This window comes from Lepidothrix coronata, unplaced genomic scaffold (genome assembly GCF_001604755.1).
Source record: "Lepidothrix coronata isolate B3197 unplaced genomic scaffold, Lepidothrix_coronata-1.0 Scaffold9, whole genome shotgun sequence".
NCBI classification, from domain to species: Eukaryota; Metazoa; Chordata; class Aves; order Passeriformes; family Pipridae; genus Lepidothrix; species Lepidothrix coronata.
This window is the reverse complement of record NW_016690189.1, coordinates 2687440-2700587: the sequence shown is the minus strand read 5'-3', so window position 1 is coordinate 2700587 and position 13148 is coordinate 2687440. Positions and strand designations below refer to the sequence as shown.

At 35.3% G+C, this 13148-nt stretch overlaps 1 protein-coding gene across 1 annotated transcript in view; it reads right to left on the bottom strand.

Annotated features, from left to right (window-relative positions):
* Positions 1 to 588: 588 nt before the first annotated feature.
* Positions 589 to 13148, bottom strand: part of PTPRQ (protein tyrosine phosphatase, receptor type Q) — a 116567-nt gene continuing 104007 nt past the window's right edge. Inside the window, exons 46-53 of the mRNA XM_017804252.1 lie at positions 12849 to 12873; positions 12228 to 12322; positions 9605 to 9739; positions 9364 to 9489; positions 7142 to 7290; positions 5230 to 5365; positions 1924 to 2047; positions 589 to 1645 (exon numbers count right to left, since the gene is read on the bottom strand). Coding sequence (XP_017659741.1) covers positions 1608 to 1645; positions 1924 to 2047; positions 5230 to 5365; positions 7142 to 7290; positions 9364 to 9489; positions 9605 to 9739; positions 12228 to 12322; positions 12849 to 12873 — 828 coding nt within the window. The 3' untranslated portion in view covers positions 589 to 1607. The remainder of the gene's footprint in view (positions 1646 to 1923; positions 2048 to 5229; positions 5366 to 7141; positions 7291 to 9363; positions 9490 to 9604; positions 9740 to 12227; positions 12323 to 12848; positions 12874 to 13148) is intronic.

Here is a 13148-nt window from a genome sequence, read left to right as displayed (position 1 = left end):
TGAAAAGTATCAGGTTACACATTGCATAGCATTTTCGTCTGGTAGCTACAGTCAAGAAATGGAAAGATTTGTTCATTTACTCTTCCATTCAGAGTGTGTGCATGCAAACACAGCTCCTCACATACATATTTCAAGGTTCTAAAGAGGTTTTTTCTGACTTCTCTTAGCTTGATGCCTCAATAAGGCATCTTTGATTTTTTCTGTCTAAACATAACATAGCAGCTCTGAAGTCTTTTTACTATTATGTTTTGCACTCAGATTAAGGTCACAGTTTCAGTGTTATTCAGAATGATGATCCATTTCTTTACACAGAGAAAAACTTAGCAATCAACCCTTCCCCCCACTAATATCAGTTGAATACTGTCACTTCCATGCAAAACTAGGGCACACAGTTTAATTATCTCTCTAGTCTTCCTACTCTACATATTTTTGCTCTGCTTCTCTGATAAGAGCTTCCCGCTTCTCTCATTCCTGTTTCAGATCTCTTTCCAATAATAATAATAAATAATAATAATAATAATAATAATAATAATAATAATAATAATAATAATAATAATAATAATAATAATAATAATAATCATTAGTGGAAGTGGAAGATGTTTCCTTTTATTAAATCTCCAAATATTAGCTCCCATAATTTTCAGTGTCTACAGTGATGCCAAGCCTGAGGAAGAAGCAAGAACATTTTTACTTGACAACACTGTCATAAAATATCTTGACATTACATTTTGAGCAATCTTTTGAAATACTGAATAGTATTATATTCAAGAAATTTGAATGAATTCTAGACATTCTTTTACATAAGTCAATCTAAAATTCTTTGTAATAGATAATAGATTTATAGTTTTACTTTGTTTTATCTGTTTGAAAAAGTAGCAGGAATGTTAAATACTTTCTTCTGCATTGAACATATGCAATCACCATTATATATTTAAAAAAACAACCTGCTGATTATTAAATAGCTTAAATAGCCCCAAGTGTCCCTGAAGAGCTACTGTGTGCTGTGTAAGAGTTGAATAATCCTTTCCATGTCAGAAGGTGACTCTTCAGCTGTTCAGGATCATGAGCTGATATGCTACCACTTGTAAAAAAAATATTCAAAACACCAGAGCATACAGTTATGTAAAGATCATTATGATGGTATTGGAATTAATCTGCAAGAGCTGACAACACTGAAGCCAATCTAGCAAGAATGATTCAAGAAACTGTAGCTTTTACTTAAAACCAAAACATGCAGAACACATCAAATTCACACCAAAAAAAGTTCACCGGGAATATGATATTTTTACATCTTATTTGGCTCGTTTTTCTTTTACAAAGATAATCAGAAAAAAAGGAATATGTTCAAACACACTTTATACATACTGGGTGCACTATTCATATAACACCAGAAGTGCAGTCTGTGCAAAAGTACTCCTAATCATTATTGCTCAGTGTTCTGAATAAAATACTTCAACTTATGAAGGCACATTGATAGAAGAGAAGATGCTTTGATCATCTGTGTTTGCTTTAATCATCAAAATAGGGGAATTCACTTTGGCCCCTGTGCTTAGAAAAATATGACTAACTTTCAAAATCTCATTTTCTTTCATGTTTACTCTTAGTATTTACATGGTAGTTTCTTCCCATTCAAGCTCCACATCACCTACAAAAGAAACAGATACATTACATTAACCTACGTTGTAAACAAGTAGTAACTAATGGCAGATAACTATTTTTGGCTGAATTTAAAAAATCTTGCAGGGAAAAAGAAGTGGAAAGATTGAGCAATGGCTATTACTATGAGGAAGACTAAAGAGCAGAAAAATGTTAGAAATTTACATTTTTGAAGCCAAAAAATGGATGTCAAAGTACTTTTTTCCTGCTTCTTAATCTGGAAAAGTCTATGAAAAAATGATTTTGAGACAGTTTGTATCTCCTTACCTTCCATGGCATCCAGAGAGTCCATCTTTTGCAGTGCTGAATAATTTACAAAACATATGGGCTGACTACTTCCCTTGCTTGTCAACAGATCCAATACACATTGATGCAAAAATATATATTGTGCCTGTAAGATGTAAATTTAAAGATGCTTGATTAGATGTACTTCTAATACCAAAAAGTCTTTTACTTTTTTATAACATCTAGATATTCTCAAAGTAACTACAGTTTAACTGAGCAATCTCAGTACTTCAGTGACCATATCATATATACCTGATCTGATTTCATTCATTATGAAGCATAATGCTTTAAAATTTGTCAAAACATATTAATCCTTATGCACAGTAAGATATATGAAATTACACTAGCCATAACTGAGACTAATAAGCTATTTGACAATTTTCTGTGAAGGTTCGTTCTATGAAAAGACTTTTTGCCATTAGATTCAGACTTAAGAAACTGAACCATATGAATGTAATATTTAGATAAGAAAATTCCCCTCTTTCTAGCACAGAGAAAACCAGCAGGGTGCACTCAAATGCAGAAGTTCAAATAAAGCTAAACTTTTATGTTCTAGGAGCATGCACCATTGCTAGGAGCAAAAAAACCCACAGTATTTTTAGTGATACTTCTTGAACTGTAGCCTCATTTTTAACAGACTATAATGCAAAGTATGGGCAACTAAAGTTAATTTGACACTTCCAAGGATATAAAGTCTGAAAAGAGAAGAACAAAATAAGGCAATGTAAGAATGAAATAAAGGAATGAAAATAGATAGAAATATAATAAATAGATTAAGCATATCTTCACATAGGAGAAGTATTGTATATGTAGATGCAGAAAACAAGCCAGATCACAGTATCAGAGATTTGTTCCGGTTGGAAGAGGCCTCTTGAGATTATCTAGTGCAACTACCCACTGCTCAAGCTGTGTCAGCTAAGATATGTTTCCCAGAACCTTGTCAAGAGAGATTTGGAATATCTCTACCAAAATCACTTTGTTATCGTTGACTTTTGCCCAGGTAAAAATACGTAATTTTTTTGCTCAATAATTGATATTTTGTTTCAGAACTGCCGTCAGTTTTCAAGTCAAGTGTCTCAGATGTATAAGAGAAATCGCTTACACAGATATGTTTTATGCTCCAGAGCTGTGGGTAATTAAAACAGTCTTTCATAAGCCCCTGAAGCACACGGTACCATTACACTTTTCAATAGCTTTCTTACTAAAGTAGTAGCGTAGCATTACTTTGTACAAACTAGCCTTTGTACTTGGCAACAAGATAAACTTTAACATGTCTGTTGGATTTCTAGAATGAAGGTCTGAAGTTTCGGTGGAGTTTAGATTAGTTATTCCAGTTCAGAAGGCAGACTCTGAAAGCTCTGTAATCTTTTGTATTCATACAGCTGCCTCTGATGTAGCAATGAAAATCTTTCTGGGTTTGCCAGGGGAGAGGCTACCTGGGCAATGTATGTGTAACAAGTTATTTTCCCGGTTAGAATCAATGACATTCTTAACTATTCTGCATCCATTGGCTACAGTAACAGATCGTGACTGTTGGCAAAAGAAAAACTATTTTGAAGCTATAAACAAGCAAAATACAGGTCTGAGAACAAGCAGTTTTTACTTATTTTACCCATAGATTTTACAGTTTGACTGATGGATCTCTAAACTGAGCTCTGGGAAGGAATTGCTCCTCTCTTTATATCTTTTGTGCTGATCACATAAAATCTGATTAATAGGCAACTCAACAGTATTTTATAACAGAACTCTCAGAATAGCAATCTACCATAAAACTTTACAAGATTGATTCCCTTTGGGCAAGTTTTGTTGCTGATCTGACTTTTGTAGTCTTGCAAGCATGAGCTAGAAATGACCTGGACAGAGAACAACCTGTTTCAGGCTCTTGCAACTAGCATATAGATTGATACTTGATCCATTAGGAAATCAGAACTATGACACCATCATCTTGTATAGCATTTTGGCACACCTTTTCCTAGTCCCCACCCAAATATGCACATGAAGAGATATAAAAAAATTATGCATATTTTAAAAATGTACATTGATCTTATCTAATGTCTTACCATTTAAATATTTTATTTTGGGAGTGCTCACATTAAATGTTCTGTTAGCCTTTGATTTATTTTCAGATGATTCTACTTCTAGTCAAAAGTGTAAAACAACAACCAAAAAGCATTCCCAGGATTCATCATCACAAGAAAGTCCTGGCAATTGTTTAGTTTCATCAATACTTCAAACAGAAAAATTTAAAGCAAATGGTAATCAGACTGCACCTTACAAGATATATCATGGCAGAGTATCACCAGGAGGTCTTGCAAAATCTTCTGAAGTGCAGTTATTGAAGAGAGGTTAACTGCTTTGTATATTCTGACACATTTTTCATATATTCTGCAGTGATAAGGAATAGCAGAATTGCATTCCCAGTGGAGCAAGTCTCCTTACATTAAAGTCACTTTAAATCCATCAGTTATGAGGAGGTTCATCCTGAAGCTACTCATCCATACAGAGAAGGTAGTGAGTTGTTCTGTAGACTTAAAGGCTTCAGGTCGTGGGTTAGATCTGGCCTACAGTAGACTTGTGCCAGAAGCCTTATGCAAACATAGCTAATTTCTGTTCCACTGGACATTTAGGATCAGCTTTAAATTCTTCTATTACTCCTTTACATATACTCAGAATTCCAGATATAGCAGAGGTCTTCCTCACCAGCAGTTCATCACAAACTTATATCTATACTGAATAAATCTGCCAGAAATGTACTTTTTTTAGACCCTAAACCCACCATTGCCTTGATTTTGACCACTGAAGTCTGTACTTAAATCTATCCATATGTGCTATTTTATTTGATGCAACTGAAACAGAATCAAGGAATCAATAATGAGTTCAGTGGTAAATAAATATTTAAAAGTTTAGAGGACTATGCCACATATCCATACACAAAAAAATTACATTTAAGTAGTAAATAAAGTCAATGAATGAGCAAATCAATTTTATATTAACAACTGTTCTTCACCCAAAACTTGAAATAAACTTTCTCAAATACTGAGAAATTTCTATGTAAGTTCTAAAGTCTAAATATCACTCTTTTCAGCACTTGTCAAGACCTTGCTGGCCAAATATACTTAAATAGATACAAACCATTTATCTGCACATTGTTTGAAATAAATATAAGCAGGATTTGGTAGAAAATGTTTTATACAGCTGATTATTATGAGCTTTCTAGTCTTGTTTGTAGATCAGGAGATGAGATGATTGACTTTTTAACAACAGGAAAACAAAATAGATAAATCTTACCAGATTCTGTACCATACACATTCTTTCACTTCTTAGCTCAGCTACAAGTCCATAGATATCCACAAAATCATGGTCATTTACGTGTTGGGTTAAATGGTCAAGTGCAATATAAACACCTGTTCTTCCAACGCCAGCACTGCAAACATGATACACAAGATAAAATAAAGCCTTTATGTTAATGCTTTTCATATTTCCATAGAATATTCTAGATAAATTAAGTTTATTGTGAAAAGAAAACTTCAGAAAAAACTCCTAAATCTTTTTTCAGTATTTACATTTTGTGATGTGTGTGTCTCCTTGCTGAATGGAATAAAGTGAAATCTCGAGCCATCTTGATTTGAGCCATGTTCTGATTTTGATTTTACAAAGCGGTTGCATCAGACAAATGAAATATAACTAAACCAAACCTGTTTAAGTGGAAAAAAGATTCTACAGCTTTTGTGTGAGTTTTCCAGAGCTCACTAATAGAAAGAAAAAAGTGATAAGATTTTGTGAAATCACACTTGGATTCTGAGATACTTTTGGTATTTGACACAAAACTACATGGGATCTAGCAAAACATTTTAAAGGAAATACTTCTAAAAGGAGGATAAGTGTGCAAGACATGCTGCTAGCTAGTGTTTTATTTAAAGACTTCATAATGAACAGGATTTTCTGAAAATCACTATCAGACTTCTCTGCAACTGGTATAATAAATGAAGGGTATATCACTGCAGATAATCAGGAGATATATAGCAAAACTCTTGAACTTGCAAGACTAATGACCAGAAAGCAATAAATGAGTTCTTTGGATATGAGAACACATAATGAAGTTTTATAAGCATTAGGAATTTGAGCACAGGTGGAGTATCTGGCCCATGGTGGCCCCTTTACATATCTGCGTTCTGAAAACAGGATAGGATTCATTGCAGAGGGATTCCAGAGAATGCCAGTGTTCTGAAAACACGAAGAGTGTGTTGTTCTCTCCTGTAATAGTCTCTCTGGCCCTTGTAGTATAGGTAAATGTCTGTCAAAGACGATATCTAATAAATGAGGCTTTACCATCCATCATGGGTGGTACCCTTAGGACACTGAGGACAAAAAAAAAGAACTCCCATGCATGATAAAGTGCGTAGTTAGGGCAGAGATTTGTGGCACCAAAGACAGCTTTTCTTTTTTCTTTCACATATTTCCTAACATCAAGTGAGAATGAGGCAAAGAATCAAATCTGAGTTCAGATCGCTATTTTGGAGTGTGCCCACTCATTCAGCAGGAACACCAACCTGCACAAAAAATGCAGACACACTCATCACTTTCCTTAAGACAGCCTTCCTCACACACTTACTCTTTGAAATAGCAGTTTAAGGATGTTGAGTTTGAAACCAATTGGAACTATGACAGCTGAACACCTCTAACCACCAGACCATTTATTTTATCTGTTTATAGGCAATTGAGTTTGAAATGTGGCCTATGCAAACCTTTATTCCTATTTGTCATTCTCTGTGGCTTCCAAATAGTTTCTTCCTTATGATATGTGACATGTACATTATAAATACATTTTTAATACTTATTTGTTAAGAAGAGCTCTAATCATAATAGAAGTAATTTAAATAAACACGTACCATTGCTATTCCTATTCTTATAGTTAAAGAGGAAAACAGAGATAAATCCAGGAGTACCTTATGGTAATTGTTGAAGCAATAATTTCACTAACATCACCTCAGTGGATTTCCATGAATGAAAGAACAGACACACTTCGGCATTTTACCTCCCAGAAAGGACTAAGAACTGCTAGAGAAACTTCATTGCTGTCCATACTAGAACCATGTCTGTGCACTCAGTCTTCATTGTTTTTCTTCTGGCAACTTCCCTGCACTTTAATATGCACTTGAAATTCTAAGACACTAAACAATGATTTGGTGAATGTGCTTACCTGCAGTGAACCACCATTGGTGTGTTATCATGTGCTCGACTTGCACGGATAAGTTTTACAAAATGGATAATTGGTGCAGTTGTTTCAGGGACTCCGTGTTCTGGCCAAGAAGTAAAGTTACACTGCCGCACCGTCATGCAGTCTCCATGCTGAAAAATAGAAAATAATGTAATTTTTACAGAAGAAATGTTACAGAAGGTTCAGTAAGTTACATATAGCCTTCTCAAAAATTTCGTGTAAAAAACAGTCAGAATAGCATAATAATTATAAAATGTACTGGCATGAAGGAATAATTTGTTGTGCGCAGAACTTATGGCAGGTGGGGGTTTTCTGAGATGGCATCAAGTTCATCTTTCAGGAACTATTAATGACTTTGGCAGTCACCCTCCATTTGACTTCAGCCACTATATCAATCTAATTTTTAGATTGAAGGTTGAAATTTCTATGGCTCGTTTAGAAGATTAGTGAACTGGAATGAGAAATTTGTTTAGGAAAAAGCAACCACTTCAAAACTGATCCGATGTAGTGAAGGCAAACACACGTACACTGGTAAACACTGATATATTTTCTAAGTGTTTGATGCCCTCTCAATCAGAGCAGCAGCAAGAGCAACCCAAAGAAAAGAGCAGATTATGATCTGATATATAAATCATTTATGAAGGATGTAAAAATGAACAAACAGGATTATGCCAAAGGCCTGTCAAGATCAATATCCTATTTCCAACAGTGGTTAAGGAAAAATATTAAGGAACATTATAAAACACTACAACAATGTATTTATAGTTCCCCAGAATATCCTTAGTAGTTTGTGACTTGTGAATTTAGCCAGAGACAGTATCTCAAAATTTAATAGTACTTGTCAGAATTTTCTTCTACTAAATTATGAAGATTTTTTGAAGCCCTGTAAGTTTTTAGCATTCACAATATCCTGCAGCAAGGACTAACACAGTTTAATAAACTGTTGTGTAATGAGCCAGTTCCTATTTTTTTTAAATTTCTTTTGAATCAATCACTTGCTCCTTTCATATTGCAAGAAACACTGAACAACTGTAATTATATGTAGAAACTACTTCATGTCTATGCTTTTTTTTAATTGATCAACATAAAAATTAAGGAGATGCAATATGGCAATAATTTTGAGTTATTTGCCTCACATATGCTTTTTACCTTCAGTGGAGAATCATGAAGAATCCACCCATTTGTGAAGGGAAGATGAAGTACAATCTTAAAACTAGCAATATGGCACATTTAATGACATGCTTGTAAAGGGCATAACTTCTTGTGCAGGGTAGTTCACCTATAGTAAATGGATCACCTAGTCAAGTCAGATTATCTTCTCAGCCTCTCCCTGGTTAACACAGGTGACTCCACATTTTGCTGGCATGTACTTTTACTCTTAATAGTCCCTTTTCTAGTCTTGTTTACTCTATGTTCTATTTTAGCTGAAAAAAGATTTATCTTCTCCCAATCATTTTTAAATGTTCAATTGCCCTGTACTATGTGCACAATATATCCTTATTGGGTGACCACTGAGACAATCCCTTAACCCCTGTGTGCCTTTTGTCACATGCACATGCCACAGAATGGTAATAAGTGCATTTGGATAGCCAAGTTCAGTTCTTAGGATCTGGCTGCACTATGTACAACACAGATCAAGGTTGGGAGTGCATAAAAAGGCTGTCTTAATCTTGGGTCATTATTCCCAGACTGTTACTGAGCCTACCTGCTGCTCTGACTTAATGCTGGGTAGTAATTTTCCCAAAGAGTGGGAACTATAGTCGCGGATCTACGCTGCAGCCCTACCCTCACTTCCCATACAGAGTGGGAGTAATACTGATGATTCTCATTTATATTGGGTGCATCTCCTGGGGGTGGAGGTCAAAACGGCTGGTGGTACAATGCAAAACAGCTGCACCAGAGAATCTTTCCCTTTAATCTGAGAGGGATATATTCAAAGGGATTTGTCTGATTCCAGAATGGTTAGGATTACTCCTTTCTAGAAGAGACAATTGAGGTGCCCAAGTAGAAACCTCACCTCCCACCATATCAGAGTTTCAGTAACCCTGATAGGCCCTTCAAAGCTTGTCAGAAAGATATCTGACCTCTTTGTGATAGAAATTCTCAGTAAATAAAATGTGAATGAGAACAAAGCGCAGGACAACCAGGTAGTACGGCGTATATGCATTAAAAGATTAAAAAATCAACTTCCAGTTCTGGCTTACCCTTTCAATTTTTAGATCTCTGATGGTCCAGTCTATTTGAATATCTTCCATCAATTTAGTAATCACTATATCCCCAAACACAGTCACTGGTTTATTATCTTCTGGCCAGTATTGATGACATCTTATCTGCAGGGAGATGATTACTAATTAATTAACATTATTGTATTATAATCTTGACAGAAACTACATACAGAATTTCCACTTATATCAAATGCTTTTAATTGGTACACTGGTAACTTACACGTCCTTTTTCAAAACATTGTGTAAGCATCACAAGTGTTTTAGCTCTTGTCTCCCACACCATTCTCCAGAAATCGCCCACCGTTCCTGGTAACGGTCCCTGAGTTGCAATAAACTCATTTGGGCATAAATAACCCTAAGAAAAAGAAAACATTTTACACATAATTGTTGGCAAAGAAAAAAAGGAGCTTGCATGTGACTCATAGTTGTGCCTGTATCTGTCATGCCTAAGGCTAAAACCTAGTCAGACATAGGGGAATGCCATGCTAATAGAAATGCATTTAGCAGGGATATCAGGTCATCAATTCCCATTTAAAAGTAAGCCTTCATACTAGCCTTCCTGCAGATCTAGGCAGAGTCCACCAAGAACTATGTCAAGAGGTGGCCAACATAGTGCTAAGGAGCAGTGGAACCAGGGAAACAACTAAGGAGCAGTCTGAGAGCTAGTGCAAGATACACCCCACTGATGACCTTGTTCTTCTTGTGCTCATCAGGGATCTGCTGTAACTTAGGGCTGGAGCTTACTCAAAGAAATGATCTCTGATAAAAGGTATTCGAGAAACCTACTGTAGACATTGACTTTTATTTTGGTGTTGTCTTCTACTGTTTAATTCATTTTTAAATTGATGTAAAACTTGGGAGGAAGTTTGTTGAAAAAAAATCTGTGTGAGTGCTGTCAGTGCGTGGTTTCACTTGGATCTGTTTCCTCAAAGAAACAAAGCATACATAGAGGAACTATTAAGTATTACAGAAAGTAAAATAATAACAATAATAACAATAAATTTATGCTGTACTACTAGCAGTTTATAATATCACAGAGTTCTGCTTATTGCTCAAAACAACTGACACAGTGGTTTATAGCACCATCAAAGCTCCTTATTGGAATTATAGCCCTATAATTCACAGCTGCCTGTTACTTACTCCATCTATAATATAAAGAACAGGTGGAAATGGGAAACTATGTTAATCCTTCCCAATTTGAGAGTGAGGTGAGAAACTATGATTCAGGGATGCCAAGCTCACAGTTCAGTTACTGACTTTTTCTTGTTTAACCAATGAAAATAAAAGTAGCAGCAGAGTTCCCATTTGTTAAAACTATATACAAGACTTCTCCTTTCCTCTCTTTATATTTGTGCATATGTATATCGTGGCTAGGCTTCGCGAATGAAGATTTGGGAAGGGCTCTACCCACGTTTGTTACAAGTGTGTTGGTGGCTAAAAAGGCCAATACGAGATAGACACATCCGGTTGCAAAAGGCACAGCAGAAAGACTCCTTAGGAGATATATTCTGCAAGGCACGATTCTTTCTGCGTTGTCTTTTCTCCTCTAGAGTAATCCTGCGTGCATATGCATATACACCTAAATAATTAGGTATGTAAATACATACATACACATATTGCAGAGGTTCAGCTATATGCATTTATATATTTACACATCTACAAATACGGAGAGCATTTAAAGGGTAAAGCTTTAGCCTTGAGAAATGGTAACACCAGAGTTGTCTATTCACTGATGAATGGTGTCCCAAAATGAGATGCCTGTATGCAGTAAAGACCAGCAAAATCTCAACAGGGAACACTCTCTGTAACTGGCTTTTGCTGCAGCTTTTTGGAAGTTGCTGTTCATGTTCCCTGCGTAAGACATGACGTGTCAGGTAGTGATAGAAAGGGTAAAGACTAGGCCATGCTCCAAGCTGTCCGTTTGCCTTCTCAGTTTTTCTGTGTATAGTCCCAGCATCAAGTGGCATGGTTCTTCCTGTCTGCTAACTGTCAGAACAAAGATATTCCATATAAAGGGAATAAACAGCATTTTCTAATGAGAAAGGAAGATGCTCTCAGCTCTATTGCTTATTCTCTGTGAATGTCTTTCATTTACCTGGAAATAACCATTTCTACTTGCCATTGTGTTATCAGTTTAGACTACAGTCTGCACGTCTTGCTATGTGTTTGAAAAATGTGTAATGCAAATCAAGTCTTGACCTCATATGAGATCACCAGCCACTGCTAAAAGAAATTAAATGCATAATTATAATTCACACTTTGAGCTTCAACAGGACAAAAAATCAGGTAAAAATATAGATAAAGAATTTACTGACTACATAATAAGAAAATGAAAAGTCTAGGAAGAAAGCCGAGGATGAGAAATACAGTATTAGTTTCTTCCTCAAGAAGCCTATTTGCATTTTCCTCCATAAGGGCCATGCCAAAACTACGAGCAATTTTTGTAAAAGTTTTCAGTTTATCTTTACATTGTCCTGTTCATATAAAACAACTCTAACTCCTGAACCAAGAGATCAAATAACACCTGTCTAAACAATTGACCTCTGTGGGAGTTTCACTACTGTCTTTAATGATAATGGTATGAGACAATTTATAAAAAGCAATTTACTGGACACAGTTTTGATTCTTACTGGAAATCATTGCTTAGCAATGAAAATACAATAATGTGTATTTTTAAATAGTCATGCTCAGTGCCACAGAAGTCACTTGAAAAATGCCATGGCAACAGTGGCTGTAGTAAATCAAAGAAAAATTAGAATTCTGTTCTTCTTGCAAGTTATTTTTTAACTCTCTCTTCTACCAGAAAACAAACATATTAAAAATATGAGAGACTTTCTACTTACAGACACGTAGCTGGCATTAATGTAGTCAGATCCAGGAATACCAGCGTCAGGCATCAGTTTTACTCTGTTGTTATTATCTATCATGGAAATAAAGTCTAGTTAACCAAAAGATTTGTTCAAAAAACATAGAAATATGTAATAATAAGTGTTCCTGGAATGCTAATAAATAAAAAATACTGTTATTGTTGCTGATATAACAATATTTGACATAGCAGAACACTAATTACAAAGCTAATTCAACCTATTTCCATTACTGTATTGTCATTCTTTAATGTTCCTGGCATGTTTTATATAATACTTCTTAATTTAAATGGTCAGTGTGCCAAAACCTTCGATGTGATGTATGTGTGGGAGTATTCTCTGCCTAAAAGTAGCCTGTGTACTAAGAGTCATGTTGTTCTAGCACACACAACTGCTATGTGAATCAGACAGCAGGGGCAGGGATCTGACAGTTTTTTCCATGTACTTGCTGCCCAGGTCACAGATTTGAGCCAAATCCTGGCATTTTTACATAATTTTATTTATTTTACATAAGGTAAACTCGTTATTAAAAAAAACAAACTGAGGGTTTCTGATTTGGTCCCATGGTACATACGCAGAAACATGTCATATATGAAATACCAAAATGTTCATGTTTGATCCTCAACTTAGTTAAAAACAAATTAGAATACAAAGTTAAAGATTCATGAATCTTGTCTGTTTGTATTTCATCGTGTTTCATGAATAGACATTTTTAGTGACTGTAACTTAGAGTATTGTCTTGAACAAGGCAGTAGGTAGCAGGAACAGCTGCTCTGAAAAGTTAATAGCACAGAATGTAGCATTATTAACCAGGGAATGCCATGCACTCCATCTCACATCACAGCTAATGCCTAAAATAATAATGACATTTCTTGTCTTATTAACTGAAAAATGAAGTAG